The 17,415-nt window shown below is 34.7% G+C and overlaps 1 protein-coding gene across 1 annotated transcript; it reads right to left on the bottom strand.

The window, feature by feature from the left end:
• Positions 1–1,565: 1,565 nt before the first annotated feature.
• LOC141601472 (1-aminocyclopropane-1-carboxylate oxidase homolog 5-like) lies at positions 1,566–2,896 on the bottom strand. The gene is made up of 4 exons (XM_074421762.1): positions 2,831–2,896; positions 2,059–2,179; positions 1,747–1,940; positions 1,566–1,622 (listed from the first exon to the last, which is right to left on the bottom strand). Exons 1-4 carry the CDS (start codon positions 2,894–2,896, stop codon positions 1,566–1,568), a joined length of 438 nt encoding a protein of 145 aa, XP_074277863.1.
• Positions 2,897–17,415: the final 14,519 nt, after the last annotated feature.

The raw sequence follows: 17,415 nt of genomic DNA, 5'->3' as shown, positions 1-17,415 counted from the left end.
TTTTCTGGCACTATTACAAGATAAATCAATTCATAGTGTAGATACATTTTTGATATATTGATTGCTCCTCCGTCTAAGTCATTTGTCTTGTCTTTGACCACGTCTCGATAATAAAGGAAAGAGTTTAGGGTTGGATTAGATGGTCCATCCCCGCCCCTAATCCAACCTTGAACCTTTTACCGTCTTAAATTTAGGATTCCCGTCCTCCTTGTTTGTTCACTTTAAGTTACTAGGTACACTCTTTAAGTTACTAGATACACTCTTTAATTTGCTAGATACATACCATTAGTTAGCTAGATACATTTATTTAAATACCTAGATACGTACATTTACCTTGCTAGATACGTACCTTTACCTTGCTAGATACACTCATTTATCTTACTAGATACACTCTTTTACCTTGTAAGATACACATCTATGGCAAGCTAGATACACTCATTTACCTTGCTAGATACACTCTTTTACCTTGTTAGATACACATCTCCGCCAAGTCAGATAGACTAATTTAGATTGCTAGATACATGTCTTTACCTTGCTAGATACACATCTTTGTCAAGGTAGATACACTCCTTTAGACCGCTAGATATATTCATTTACCTTACTATCTTTGGCAAGCTAAGACACACAACTTGCTAGATACATGACTCTTGCTTGCTAGATTCACTCTTTAAGTTACTAGATACATATTTTACCTAACTAGATACACTCTTTTAAGTTACTAGATACATATCTTTAACTTAGCTAGATTCACTCTTTAAGTTACTAGATATATATTTTACCTAACTAGATACACTCTTTTCAATTACTAGATACATATCTTTAACCTAGCTAGATACACTTTTTTAAGTTACTACATACACTCTTTTAAGTTACTGGATAAATATCTTTAACCAGCTAGATACAATCTAGTTAATGGACTTTCCTAATAACACTTCACCTCACCGATGTTTTAAGGATGATAGTGTCGCATTACTCGGATTTAAATATTCCTTCACCATGGATGATTTCGGTTTAACTTCATCATGGAACAAAGATACTGATTGCTGCAGATGGCTAGGAATAACTTGTCATGAAACATCACGTCGAGTTACGTCTATCGACCTCAGCAGTGGCAGCATCATGGGATTCATTGGAGATAATAATACCCTCTTTTTCCTTAATCATCTCGAGTATCGTAATCTAGCCTTAATAATAAAAGTTTACTAAGAACAGACATATTGACTTGATACTTGTAAACCAATCACTGAATTATAAGTACGTAAAAACACAACAAAATTCCCGAATTGACTCAAGTCACTCAAATGTGTGATCGCGTAGTGGGTAAGGCGTATTCATAATGAATTAGGGCCATTAGGCAACCTTGATCTGAACTATAATCGTAAACCAGGAAGAGTTTTGGAAGCACAACTTCCATGTAAACTGTGATGCTTGAGGTATTCAGAATCTGTGATCTCTTTGTATAATGCAGGACAGTCATCAGTGAGTACGCCATTCAGAGGCCGAAAACTTAGCTCTTGATTCATCGCGGCTGGTTAAAAAAAGCATGCTGCAGACAATCGAGGTCCTCATTTTGTGGCCACTACTCTCTGTTCAGCACTTCTAAACTTGTCATTGCTTATAAGCTACAAGAAACAAAACCGGTTATTTAGCGTTGTTGGTTAAAAATATACAAAAATGAGAAACAGTCGAGAATTGCATTGACCGACTGTTACTGAACCAAAAACATTGAAATGCGGTATCATTTACCTGAAACATATCACCAATAATAGCAATAAGTGCTCCGTCAATAGGCTGAACATTTATCCATTGATTTTGATGCGAAACTTGAAGACCGCCAACATCGTCTTGCAGTAGAATGGTAAAGAAATAAGGATCTGAATGGTTAGCTGTTCCCAAGGTTAGCTCTGGTTCAGGGCAGCTTGGATAGTAGAAATAAGGATCTGAAACTAAGCCCCTGATTATGATTGAGATATTGGGCTGCTAGTCCTATAACTTGAACCGCCCTGCTCGTTCATCGTCTTGGCTTTTGCTATCCTAAAAGTTCAAGTTCTAGCTCACCTTGCCTGGAAACCACATCTCTATACCGCAATGGACTTAGTCTAAGAGTATAAGACAATAGAGCATGGAGGATGAGAAGTGCAAAATCATTCATCAGCCTCGCATTATTCTTAATTGATAACTATTTTGTGTATCAGGCAGTACAGCAAAAAACCTTTCTTATAAATTAATGAAAATGTGCCTTTGTTTCTCTTCATTAGCTGTCCTTGTGATATTCGTATGAAGTAACACAAATATCAAAACCTTTAAACTGACAATCAAAACCTTTCTTATAAATTAGTAAACAAAAAAGAACATAAACTAACTTTGCAGTTGTAAGGAAGGTGATATACTTGAGTGCAAATTTGTCGAAATTGAATCGATGCGCCAAAACCGGAGTACCGCATTTGGTCTAATATGGCATTTCTCAACTCATTAAGCAACTCATTACAAAGAGTAACTTTAGTCAGTACACAACGTACCACATAGCCAATAGTCTTTGCAGTCGAATGTGCTTAACAAAAGTACTGTATTAAAACTCAGTTACTTAGATTACAGCTTAGATGATCATCCAGTATAAAAATTAGGATTAAAGTGGTACAATAATTAGTTTTACTGATGATCCGTTGGAGTTAAGAAGTGGAGTAGAAGGAATCACATGACCAGGTCAAGCATCACACCGAAACCCGAGCCGAATCAAGTTAAATCTGGGTCGTTTTGGTTCGAGCCCTACGAGTTCCATGTATCTAAGGTGAACATCACCACCGTACTGACCAGAATCCGCCGTGCTTACGATCCCAACACCACCGCGTTCGCCGGAAATGCGTCGATCTAGTGTCGGCGTCATACTGCTTGTCATCGTCGGCGGCAGCAGATCGAGGGTGGGAAGAGGAAGAGGAAGAGAAGGAAAGATGCCGATATGATGTCCGTCGATGGCATAGTTGACGGAGCTGTCGCCGGGAAAAGTGGCGTCTGTTGGTGGTTGCCGGCGGTAGCTGGTGGTGGTGAAGGTTATGGTTGGTGGTATACTTGTTGAAAATAACATTGGGTTATGAATTTTGGGTCGTATGTGAGTTATACGAGGTTGGGCTTTTTGAGTGGATAATAAAACTCAGCCTGTATAAGTAGTTCGTACGGTTCGCATCGTACTTTAGTTCGCACCTGACCCCGCCCCTATATATATATGTATATATATATATATATATATATATATGTATATATATATATATATGTATATATATATATATATATATATATGTATATATATATATATGTATATATAGGGTCGGGATCCAATGAGAACCACTAAGATAATGAGAACCGTGAGAACCTCTCCCACTCATAACCCTTAATATTAAACAATGAACTACTGACATCATATTACATATTTCATCTTACCCCTCAATCCTCCATTTAACCAAAACACTTTTTCTCTCCCCGATCACCAAACTGATTCCTCTAACTGAAGAACAAGCTTCAATATTTTTTTGCTTCCTTCATCAATGGAGACGTAAATCGAGCAAATTCGATGAGGTTTGTTTGATTTCTCAATTAATTTCCTTAGAATTATAACTTTATGTTTTTCGAATTTGTTAATTCGTCAAAAAATTAGGGTTGATAAGTTGTTGATTCGAGTTTATATATATATAATTGGGGTATATAATTGAAATTGAATGGTGTTTTATCTACGTTCGCTAGCAACTGGACACACAATTGAAATTTTAGTTTGAAATCACGTCTTCATGAAATTGGGAACTAAATTGGTTGAAATCATGAAATTCGGAGTTCAATTTCTTAAATTCGGCAGTCTATATCTGTTTGTAGCATTGATTAAGTTCATTAATTTACTTAGAGATATGGATGTTGCTAATGAAATCTATGTTTTTGGGACAGCTTGTACTGAGTGAATCGTTTTTGTGTTTGTTAATTGGCTTCACCTGATATGTTTTGCGATGCCTGACTATCTAAAATTGTTTTTATATTATTTACACCTCAATGCGTACTCCTCCGTCCTGGCCATGAGAAATTTTAAACAAATTGAACAAATAATTTGGTCATGGATTTACATTACTAAGAGAACTTAGTTATCCCACTTCCTTTGTCCCATTATATCTAGTAATTCGATTCTCGAACTCATGTGGACTTATATGTCATAACATTGCATTGTACGTTATTTTATTTAGAGTTATTGTCGATTTTCGGAGTTATGGAGACATATAGTACTCACCTGTGGTGTAGGCAGAACTTTGGGAACATAAATTGAACAAAAAATTTAAATCACGTAGGAATGGGGTTTTTTAACGCTTCTTAGTCAGACAGCTACTAATGGTGTTGACATTGAGTTTTGGTCGTTGAAGTGCATAATCAATATCTGCATCTTGCTTACTAATTGTGTTTGAACATTCGGCTCCAAGAAAAGTCGATGCGAATAAAGGTTTTAAATTGATTAGCATAGAGAATAATATTGGAAAGTAGATTAGAAGATTAAGTTGAGCCATTTTTATTTTAAATTTTCTCTTGAAGATTTCATGAAATGATTTGATTACTGGTTTAACAAATATTTATAAACAGGTGTTAAATAGCCTTAACCATAACATACAGTTCAAGTACTTGAGTCGTCGATTTTGCAAAATTGACGACATAGATTACCTATTTGACTAACTTGATCCGAGACAGGAATAGTCGGATAACACAAAGTTCTAATTGATACAAATGATGTTGGTGTTGTGCACCACAGTCAACTTGCAGCTCTTCATTGTGGTGCTACCGGTGGTTTTGAGGTATGTGTGTTTACTGAATACCTTTTTCGTTGTTTCCGTTAATAATCATTAAAATGAATAATAAGAATAGCAAGCTAGTGAATTATTTAATTAATCACATTAAAATCGGTTATACCACTTGAAAGAAAACCCGAACCCAAGTTCTAAGTGATACAAATGATGTTGGTGCGGACTTTCTCTATCTTTCTGTCACCAAAAGTGTCTGATGTTGTTGTTGAGCCTATAATGCAATCTTGATGTTTGTGCATCAGCTTGTGCAAAAATGCGGATGAGTGTATGATACTTGATAATGAAGCCTTGTACGACATTTGCTTTAGGACACCAAAGTTTACTACTCCTAGCTGTAAGTCTTATCTTTCCCGTTTGATCTCAATTTTGCTGATTTTATGTGTATTTGGAGTTAGGTATTCAGAGTATTTGGGTATGAATTTCTGTTTGCTTTGGTCATTCTTCAACATTGTTGGTGTAATAACAAGTAGATTTTCTTTTACGTCAGCAATTTCTAATTTTGTTTCATTACTCTTTTGAAGCATTCGTGTTATTAATAGTAAATAGCAAATGCCAATATGTTTTCTCTAGTACATTGGAGTACCCAATTTATTGTTGAAGGTGTGTAGCATGAAGTATTGTTGAAGGGGTGTAGCAAAGGTCATTGAGGTTCTGATGATTCATCATCAATTCGCATTCAAGTCATAATCAAGTCACAAAAGTTTGGCTCACTTTAGAGTCCTGGGTTACGCTTATTGAGTTGGGTTAGTCATATTTAGGAGGAAAATTAATAATTTATTATTGTTATGCTTAGTTTAGCAATTTAATTGTTTTGACACATCACCAGTTTACATATTTTATGCACATACAACGTAATTTCATACACATATAACGCTTTTTCATGCACGTATAAGGAAAGTATTAAGGAACATGAGAAATGTGATTAATTGGCATAGTAATGTATTTGTTTTGGGGACGGGATTAAAACTAGGGGAATAATGTCCTAAAATTTAGGACGGGAAAGGGTTTAGGGTTGAATTAGGCGGATAGCGGTCCGCCTAATCTAACCCTAAACCCTTTCCCTTATTATAATTTGAACGGGCGCAAGACCAAAAGACACCTAGAGGGGCAGAGTGAACCCTTTTTAAGGGGCAGGTATAAAACTAGGGAATGCACATATATATTGCTTTTTCATACATGTACAAGGTTGTTTAATGCACATATATTGCTTTTTCATGCATATACAAGGTTGTTTAATTTTAGGAGACATGTATCCTAAATTTAGGACACAAAAGGGTTTAGGTTTGGATTAGGTTGACCGGTCCGCCTAATCCAACCCTAAACCCTATTCCTTATTATAGTTCGAACTGTCGCAAGACCAAAAGACACCCTAGAGGAGAAGAGTGAATCCTTTCTAGGGGGACGGGTATAAAACTAGGGAATGCACATATATTGCTTTTTCATGCATTTAAAAGGCTGTTTAATGCACATATTTTGCCTTTTCATGCATGTACAAGGTTGTTTAATTTTAGAGGAAGGGTATCCTAAAATTTTTCAGTTTATAATATCTTTGATATAGTCATTGCCATTTCTATTGCACAAATATTACTTTTTCAAGCATGTAGAAGGCTGTTTAATGCACATATATATTGCTTTGTCATGCATGTACAAGGTTGTTTAATTTTAGAGGAAAATTATCATACAATTTTCCAGTTTATAATATCTTTGATATAGTCATTAACGTTTCTACATTGCACAAATATTGCTTTGCATGCATGTAGAAGGTTGTTTAATGCGCATATATTGCTTTTTCATGCATATACAAGGTTGTTTAATTTTAGAGGAAAGGTATCATAAAAATTTCCAATTTATAATATCTTTGATATAGTAAGTACCGTTTCTACATTGCGCAAATTTACATTTTACTTATTTCGAGAGCCAATTAGCTCAAATGGTAGAGCGTTGTGCAATGCACAAGATGTGGGTTCGACTCCCATATTGGCTATAAAATATTAGCGTTTGTTTTACATTTAGATTGCCACAGACCGGACCTTGCAAATTGTAATCTTATTTCAAGTAAGGCATGCATGTATGGTTATAATTTCTACCTATAAGCCTGCCTTTTAAATTCTGATCACTATAAACCTATTACACTACCTAGGCGTTCTTAATGCACCCGCGAGTCTTATTATGGCCTGCTCGACTTCGCCGATGCATGATTATAACCCGCTTAATCTTACTGTATTGTCAATCATGAGATTTGTTATTTAATAGGCTATATGGGATTCGAACCCATACCTTTGTGCAAAACTGCACATCGCTCTACCATTAAGCTAATAGCCTTTAAAATACGATAAACAAATATGAAAGGGGAGGGGGGACATATTTAAACAATGAAAAAATAAAACAAATCCTAGAACCCCACTCAACCCAGCAAACAAATAAAACAGCAAAACACTCTCGTCATCTTCAACTGCGTTGTCATGTACATTCTTAATACGCTTAAATGTCCTTCTAAAAGTAAGACGAAGCACAGTAGGCTAGATATGAATGCTGCTCTGAGCAATAACGCTTAAATATACACAGAACAAAAAAAGAATTTGTATAATTCTAATTAATCTTAAAGAGAACATAATTATCACTCAATGGCTTGCTAAAAGCATAGACAAGTTATCTTTTAATGACCATAATAAAAATTCCGCCACAAATTGTATATGTTACTTCACAATATAAGAGGCGCACAACGTTTAATGAGTCATTTAAACTGAAAAAGCGCGTGCAGAAGAATTAGACAGTATTATCCCACCGAAGAGTTTGATGGTAAATGACTTGTCCTTAAGTTTCATCATGGATTCTCGTCTCACAATCAGGCTCGTTGGAGGTATAAGTGTATAAAAGTTACACAGTTAGTAAGCACAGTCTTAAGAGCTGAAAGCAGCTATTTTACTAATTTCATGTCAAGCACTTGGCTCATTACTGCCAAAAGACACAAAACATATAAGATCCCCAAAGGCTAAAACTAAATTTCATAAACTATGCCTGACTCACTACTCTTCAATTTCAAGAAAGAGGCATTACATAAATGAAAACATTGACCATCCACTCACATATTATGAGTAATAGTCCTGAAACTAAAAGCTACTAACAGTCCTAAACGATTTGCATATTATTCTAGTTCATATACCACAAAATGGTTACGTTATTCCTTATTGTGAAGTGTGAGCCTAGCAGACTATAAATAGTAATAACTTGACCAAAATTTAACTGTAAATACAGTTACATCATAGTCAGTCGTGTAAAGCAAGCACAATTGAATGAGAATCCATGATGAGAAAATTGAAGAAATCGAATACAAACCTTGCAACGCCACACGAAAGTAATCAACAAACATCAGTGTATATGCCTATAAGATCTTGGTAATTGAAAAAAATTAAATGAAAATTTAGTTTCTACCACATAGCCAAGTACTCGTTTAACAAGAATCCAGTTATAATAATAATGCAACACAAAATTAGGGTTAAGATTCTTAATAAAGAAATCAAAATCAGCAAAAAACACAAGAGGTTATAGTGATATATCAATGATTAAGTACATAAAATGAAGTAATTAATAGGTAATGAACGAAAAATGCAAATAACTTGAATCGAACAACATTAGAAAGCAACGAAAACAAAAGAAACAATTACAAACCAGGAATACAACCATAATCAACTAATTTGAATCATGAAAATTATAAAAACTGAGGAATAAGAAAGAAATTAGGGAAATTGAGGAATTACCTAAATTATAATTTACTCGAAATCAGGAAAATTGATGATGAAATCAGCGAGAAAGTAGCGAAATTGAAGTTGGATGTACGAAGTAATTTGGTCAGAATCACGGTATTGGCGCTCGAAGTGAAGGAGAATGAAGAATGGAAGCATGAGCAGAAGTTACGCGGACGAGAGAGTGTGATGAAGGAGGAGAGAGAGTGTAAAACGTATAATGATAGATGATTTTAGGATGAGACGGGTTGGACCATGATCGACCTTTCATCTGTTTATAAAATCCAAGGGCTGTGAGTGGTTCTCATAGTTCTCATTATATTAGTGATTCTCATAGGATCCTGAATATATATATATATATATATATAGGGTCGAGATCCAGTGAGAACCACTCATATATTGAGAACCATGAGAACCTATACAGCTGGATCATAAACAATCCAATTAGTTTTGTCAGTAACATAAAAACATTAGACACACTCTCTATCATTACAAACCACACCCTTCTCTCTCTTCTCTAACTCCTCATTCGATCACCGTACATCACCAGCTTCTCATTCGCCGACCACCGCACATCACAAGCTTGTCCTTCGCTGACCATCGCACATCACCAGCTTCTCCGTCGCCGACCATTGCGTTTCACTTTCTTCACTGTCATCGACCACCGTCACACTCCTTCTTCACCCTCATTGACAAAGGTAAGTTTCCTGTTTAAATTTATCCAATTTTGTAATTAGAAGATATTATTTTTGTGTCATACCAATAACACGATGATTTAATGTAAAATTTCTATGATTGATTCGATTTTAACCTAAATTGATGCAACTTTGAATTAGTTTGATTGGAATAAAAGTAAATTAGGGTTCATAAACAGTAAAATCCGGAATTACTTTGACTGTAATATCAGTAAATTAGTTCGATTGAAATAGCAGTATACTAGGCTTTTGTGTATCATTGTTTGTAATTTTGTCCTTTTTTTTAATAAGATTTTGACCTAGATTTTAATTAGCAAGTTGATTAGTATGTATGCATAAGCTAATCTGTACCTTTGCTCTCATCGCAACATTAGAAATCTGGTAGAAGTAGTATTTTGTCATTATCTGTAATCTATAAACTTCTTATTGTTCATTAGTGTAAATGGGGATGCTAAGAAGAAAAGGGTAAAAGGATAGACTGAGCCATCTTATTTTCATTGTTTACAGTGGTTTCTATTCATTTTCTTATGACAGGTGAGTTTCTTCGTCTTAAGATATGACTCAATTAATATATTTCTTTTCTAGGAGATGCGAGGGTAAAGACGCCACCGAGTCCAACAATCACAGTGGCAAGAGAGCCCCTTTGGTGCACGTTCTTGGTTTGGCGGCCGGAATGACATTTAACTATCTCGATTCTTCTCCGTATACAACAAAGAAGTGGTGTTTCACATAGTATCTCATCCGGTAATTTAGGACAAATGATATTTGACAGCAATGGCATGGGTTCCATGTGGAGCCCACATAGAAGTCAGATGCGTCTCCAAAGTCGGCGATTGCAGTCTCGGGAGGACCTCATTTCTTCGCTGGCTGATGCTCATATTGGAAAGGTTTAGGTCTTCACAAGATCCAGGTATGGCATCAATGTTTATTTAGTAAACAATGTGAATCGTGAACGTGTGAAGTTTATGGCTAGCCATCAAATGGCCGAACCGGAAATATTGGGTGCTTAAATCTGCATTCATTGATAGTCTTTTTTAATATCTAATTGTTGATAGTCAAAATAAACTTGATACGAGAGTATGTATCAGACCTATCAACACATTTTACTCCTAGTAAAGGTTCCTTACAACTATGTCGCTCAACTACTAAATAGTTTGTAACTAAGGCAAGGCATTGTTGTTGTTGTTGTTGTTGTTGTTGTTGTTGTTGTTGTTGTTGTTGTTGTTGTTGTTGTTGTTGTTGTTGTTCATAACTTAGTTTTCTTGTATTATTGCCTTTTATATTCAAACAGGGAAACTCAATACTATCGGGAATTGAGGACGAGTAAGGCTGTATTAGAAGAGTGTTGAAGATGAGATGTGTGGACCAACAGAGCCCCTGTTTGTATACCACTTGCTACACGAAGGCACCATTGGCTACACAAAAGCGTACACTGAAGCTGGAAGGAGTTGGGGATATTTTTCGATTGCTAACCCTAAGTTCCTGTTATTTTTGTTATACGCAGTAGTGTTTATTTCTCTCTCTCGTATTAGGTTCATAGAGGTGACTTCCTACTGAATTTTTGCTGTTAACTGAAGTTGAAAGTCTGATTGCATAGAGGATTCTTTCTGGTAATGGTTCAGAGTAAATACAGAATATATATATACAAAACAGTTTTTTATTAATGTCGTCGTGTTATATACCGCGGTCATTGTTTTTGCAATGCGTCTATTCTCTCTTTTTAAGGAGTATTATGTTCGCTTGAAAAGTTTAGCCGGAATAAAATGGTATCAAAGCTGCCGGTGAGGTAAGTCTGAGTTCATCAGACTGACCCAGTCTGTCACGCCTGATTGGGTTTGCACACAGTTAATTGTTACTAGTACACAGTTAATACGAATATATACATTTTACTTATTCGAAAGCCAATTAGCTCAAATGGTAGAGTATTGTGCTATGCACAAAATGTGGGTTCGACTCCCATATTGGCTATGAAATACCATTCTTTCTTTTACTTTAAGATTGAAAAATTATATGTAACTGGTAATCCTATTTTAAGTATGGCATGTATGGTAATATTTTTGATACATATGCTAGTCTTTGAAATGCTTGCCTTGAACTTCTGATCACTAAGAAGCTAATTAAGCTATTATACTCGCTTGTCGTTCTCTTTGTTGCTTCTCGCTGAGTCTGATCATGGTCTTCACATCATTGCCCCAATATGATTATGGCCTCCTTAATCATAATTGTATTGTATTTCTCGCATCATGAGTTCATGACACCTTTCTATCATGAGATTTTGCGATTTAATAGGCTATATGGGACTCGAACCCATACCTTTGTGCAAAATTTGCACATTGCTCTACCATTGAGCTAATAGCCTTTAAAAGACGCTAAACAAATACGAGTACTAAATAATTGACATAAGTACACAGAAATGTTTCTCACATATTAGTAAGATATGTAATAGATACACTAAAATGCCTTGTAGTTTACATAAAAAGAGCGGTAAATACATTAATTCTCCTCCATAGTCATTTCCCTTATTTCATGTACATAGAACCTTATTTCATGCACACAAAACCTTATTTCATGCACATATAATCTTATTTCATGCCCATATAAAATTAATGTACGTCCTTAATCAACAGTAATTGGTATCATAATATAACCAACTGATGCAAATGAAGAACTTTTTAATGCACATAGAACCTTATTTCATGCACATAGAACCTTATTTCATACACATAGAACCTTATTTCATTCCCATATAAAATCAACGTCCTTAACCAAGAGTAATTAGTATCATAATATAACCAACTGATACAACTGAAGAACTTTTTAATGCACATAGAACCTTATTTTATGCACATATAATTGTATTTCATACCAATTTAACACTTATTTTTTGCAAATAGAACCTTATTTCATGCACATAAAACCTTATTTCATACACATAGAATCCTATTTCATGAAAAAAAAATTTCTTAAAATAACTACTCTATAAAACAAAGACATCAACAACCTTACTCATACCCTTACCCTTATTTTTACCCCGTAATAGTGCAACAAATTTTAGTGACATAATTCTATATTGAATCGTATCCTCTGTATAGATTTAAAGCTCTACAGTAAAGAAATGCAACTAATGAGATACATCGAAGACAATCCAAATGAAAACGAGGAATAGATTATTCTGTACTACCCTAAAAATAGAAGGATTTAGAGATCACGAACACTTGAACTGCTACGACCACACAGTGAGTTCTCTTCCTGAACAAATCTGACTGAGAGCTCGGGATTTACAGTTTCCAGCTCAAAGAGTTCCTGCAAATGAATCAAAACAAGATAATCGAAGATCACTGTTCATTGACAAATCCATTGAAATCGATCTTCGAATCGGTTGAATTTCAATTTTGATTTATCAATCAATTCATCTCCGATACTACAGACATGATTACTTTTTATACGCTTCGATTTCTCATGTAATTGATTTGAGTTCGAGATTAGATTGTTGTTTCCTTGTATTTCAATGACGAGATAATCGTCTTCGTCTCCGCTGAAATTATCATTATTGAAGTTCTTGATAATGTCGGCATTGTACAGCATTGAGGTCGCGAAAATGGCGGATCGACATAACGGACAGTTATCGCTTGTTTGTAACCAGATATCAATGCAATCAATTGAAATTCAACCGATTCGAAGATCGATTTCAATGGATTTTTCAATGAATCAAAACAAGCTCTACAGTAATCATGTTATAGTTGAAGAGAGAGAAAAAATAGGAGAGAGAAAGGAAATTTGGTGAAATGACTGAGTCTTGAATTTGGGGGTGCGAGTGTGCGACGGTTTTGAAAAAATTGAAATATGTTTAATCACTGTTCATCTCACCGTCAAAATTGCAGTTTGATATCTAAGGGTTGTTAGTGGTTCTCATGGTTCTCATTATCTTGTTGGTTCTCATAGGATCCCGAATCTATATATATATATATATATATATATATATATATATATATATATATATATATATATATAGAGGTGGGATCCGGTGAGAACGGTGAGAACACACTATCAAACCCACTTATAATAACAAACAATATCACGGGCCCAATAACGACTATTGAAAGTTTGAAACCCATCACATTTCTTAAACACAATCACTAAAAAAATAGTCTCCTCCAACAATTTCTCTCATCCCTGATTGCACATCACCACTACCATTCACCAGCAGACGACATCACCGTACGTCTGCGCTCCTCCGTTCACCTCCAACTTCCCAGATCGACATTTCTTTCCTGCTCCTCTCCCGACCATCTCCCCCGTCATATCTTGTTCGACTAGGTATGGGATGCACGTCGGAGACGTTTTCTGGTGATAAATTTGCCGACGTGGTGTCGTGGAGGCGTGTGATGGATCTGGCGTCCCATCGTAACGTCGCCGGAATATATAGACTTAAATTCCCTGAAATTAGTTCTCAACCTTGGAAAACGTTGAACCATCGCTGACAACCTAGAATTCGATGACGACCCATTCATGAACCCTCTACGGTGGTAAGTCCGATAGGCTCACCGCCTCTACCTCACCTTTTCCACTTCCTTGATTTCCCACCATAACAATGTATCTACACTATTTTATTATGTATCTAACCACTACTTTGATGTATCTACCATCAATACACAAAATTAGTTATCAGGTACACCAAAATTGATTTGAGATACACTATTATAGAAACCAGATACATTAATGATTTAATGCAAATCTGGGTTCAATCGGGAATTTCAGGGGTTTTCACCGCCGACAAACACCTGTGACGCGCAAGGAACACACTAACGTCAACGACATTCATAAGAAGTTTCAAACCTGCAACCACCATATCAACAACATGTCAAACAAGTAGCAGTGAGGCAGTGGAGTCAGCCTGGAAATTGTAAACCACGTTGTGAGTGCAGCCTTTGGTAAAGAAAGCACGTGTTGTAAGCCTCATCAAAGTCCCTTTAGCACGCATTTGCCTTACTTTGACAGAGTATCCTATCCCAACTCTCTTCACGCTTTTTCTTCTTAAAGATCTCAAGCACTTGTCTACCTCTTGCTCAAATCACTGCTCCATGTTATGAGTTATGACAGTAAACAGCCTCATAAATGCTCTTTCCCCACATCAAAAACCCGTCTCAACATAAAGTCGGGGTAGTCGAGATACATGGTCGCGGCCAAATTCAATTAACATAACAATTACGAAAGCAATATCATAGTTTTAATACAAATGCATATGAATTAGTAAAAAAGCCGAGTTGCAAGGCAGTTTATCTACTACCAGGCCATCACTTCTAAGCCATCATCGCCAACAACCTCAATATCAGAGCTAAAGCCTTTTTCGGCATCAACCACCATCGAGAATTTACGTCGTTCCAGAGTACACCTCAAATCCCAATCTCTTTCACTCCAATCTTCATTTGATGACAGCTCATAGTTAGTCGCCGAGTTAGCGCCGACATCAGAGACGGTCGGCGGTGGCTGCAGCACGTGATGTGTGGTGATGAAGGATGGTTAATTTTTAAGGAGAGAGGGAAAGTGGGAGTTTCAATTGACCACATGTTTGTGGTCGCCGACGCCGACGAGGTGGAGTCGAACCTCCGGTGACGGCGTGTCAGGATGGTGGCCTAGTGGCTTGTTGTAGAAAATGGGAATGGCAGTGTACTAGTGCGGCAGGAAATTAGGGAAAAATGGATTTATCGGAAACAAAGGGGATTTTATGTGGATTAAATTAGCTTGTTCTCACCGTTCTCACTGAGTGCTCGTACTCACCGGATTCTAAATCTCTCTCTCTCTCTCTCTCTCTCTCTCTCTCTCTCTCTATATATATATATATATATATATATATATATATATATATATATATATATATAGAGAGAGAGAGAGAGGAAGAAGAGATCAACTAAGGCCAAAAGATATATTAAGTCCATAAGTTCTATTATGAGCCATTGGATGGAGGGAGATGGAGGGATGAGATCAACCCCAAAAAAGTGTGTTTATAAGCTAATCTCACCATCTCTCTCCTCATTCACTAATCCACTCTAATTAATCACTAATTTATTATATATTTGTTTTCCACTCATCCATTTCTCTTTCATCTTACACATTTCATTTCTCTCTTCTCTCAAACTCTAAAAAAAAACCCAAATAAATAAAAAAAACCCAAAAATCCAAATAAATAAAAAACCCAAAAAATCCAAATAAATCAAAAAACTCAAATAAATCATTCATTCCTCTCTTCCTCATTCACCACCACCCACCACCACCCCACCCGACACCAACTAACCACCCACCAACCCGCTGCCGCCACCCCACTGCCGCTGACTTTTTTTTTTTTTTTTTTTTTTTTTTTTCAACTCGTTTTTTTTTTTTTTTTCCGTTTTGTGTTAATTTGTATGTTTTGAGTTGTTTTTTCCATTCATTATTTTTTTTGTCTTTTATTTTATTTTAGTTGTCTTTTATTTTGTTAGTTCTCATTTTTTATTCATTTTCTTAAATCTCTTCTTGTTATACGTTTTTTTTAAGATTTCGTGTTATAAATCTCGTTTTTTTTTTGTGAGATACTTTTTTTTCATCTAAGACAAAAATGGACTAAAGTTATACAAAAATGAACCAAAGTTATACAAAAATAGACCAAAGTTATAAAAAAAGGACTAAAGTTATACAAAAATTGGACTAAAGTTATACAAAAATGAACCAAAGTTATACAAAAATGAACCAAAGTTATACAAAAATGGACTAAAGTTATACAAATATGGATTAAAGTTATACAAATATGGGCTAAAGTTATACAAATAAGGACGAAAGTTATACAAAAATGAACCAAAGTTATACAAAAATGAACCAAAGTTATACAGAAATGGACTAAAGTTATACAAATATGGATTAAAGTTATACAAATATGGGCTAAAGTTATACAAATAAGGACTAAAGTTATACAAAAATGGACCAAAGTTATACAAAAATGAACCAAAGTTATACAAAAATGGACTAAAGTTATACAAACATGAACCAAAGTTATACAAAAATAGACCAAAGTTATACAAAAAAAGACTAAAGTTATACAAAAATTGGACTAAAGTTATACAAAAAATTGGACTAAAGTTATACAAAAATGAACCAAAGTTGTACAAAAATGAACCAAAGTTATACAAAAATGGACTAAAGTTATACAAATATGGAATAAAGTTATACAAATATGGACTAACTTTAGTCAATTTTTGTATAACTTTGGTTCATTTTTGTATAACTTTGGTTCATTTTTGTATAACTTTAGTCCAATTTTTGTATAACTTTAGTCCAATTTTTTGTATAACTTTAGTCCATTTTTTGTATAACTTTGGTGCATTTTTGTATAACTCTGGTCTACTTTTGTATAACTTTGGTTCATTTTTGTATAACTTTGGTTCATTTTTGTATAACTTTAGTCCAATTTTTTGTATAACTTTGGTTCATTTTTGTATAACTTTGGTTCATTTTTGTATAACTTTAGTCCATTGTTGTATGACTTTAGTCCAATTTTTGTATAACTTTAGTCTTTTTTTGTATAACTTTGGTCTATTTTTGTATAATTTCAGTCCTTTTTTGTATAACTTTAGTCCATTTTTGTATAACTTTAGTCCTTATTTGAATAACTTTTGTCCTTATTTGTATAACTTCAATCATTTTTTGTATAATTGTAGTCCAAATTTGTATAACTTTAGTCCAAAATTGTATAACTTTAGTCCTTATTTGTATAACTTTAGTCCAAATTTGTGTAATTTTAGTCCAAAATTGTATAACTTTATTCCATAAGAGTACAACTTCAGTCCAAAATTGTATAACTTTAGTCCAAAATTGTATAACTTTAATGCACGCAGTGTATAACTTTAATAGACAAGATGTATAACTTTAATGCACCCAGTGTATAACTTTAATATTTTAAGTGTATAACTTTAGTCGTAAATAGTATAACTTTTATAAAAACCAAATAAATATGAAAAATCGTAATTAATCAACAAATATTAAATCTGAAAAAAAATTAAATAATAACAAAAACCAAAAAAACTCATAATAACAAAAACAAAAAACCAAATAACAATAATAAAATCAAAAAACCAACAACCCAACCCAACCCGAAATCTGAAATAAACCAAATAACAATAA

The sequence above is a fragment of the Silene latifolia genome, chromosome 9, assembly GCF_048544455.1.
Source record: "Silene latifolia isolate original U9 population chromosome 9, ASM4854445v1, whole genome shotgun sequence".
In the NCBI taxonomy this organism is placed as follows: Eukaryota; Viridiplantae; Streptophyta; class Magnoliopsida; order Caryophyllales; family Caryophyllaceae; genus Silene; species Silene latifolia.
This window is presented reverse-complemented; position numbering and strand designations above follow the sequence as displayed.

Excerpts from the sequence above, each read along its gene's own strand:
- LOC141601472 (XM_074421762.1), bottom strand. The coding sequence starts at position 2,896 with ATGACAAGCAGTATGACGCCGACACTAGATCGACGCATTTCCGGCGAA. Across the intron at positions 2,180-2,830 it reads AACGCGGTGGTGTTGGGATC|TTATCAATTAAGAATAATGC; the intron begins GTAAGCACGGCG and ends TACACAAAATAG. Across the intron at positions 1,623-1,746 it reads TTATTGGTGATATGTTTCAG|CTTATAAGCAATGACAAGTT; the intron begins GTAAATGATACC and ends TGTTTCTTGTAG.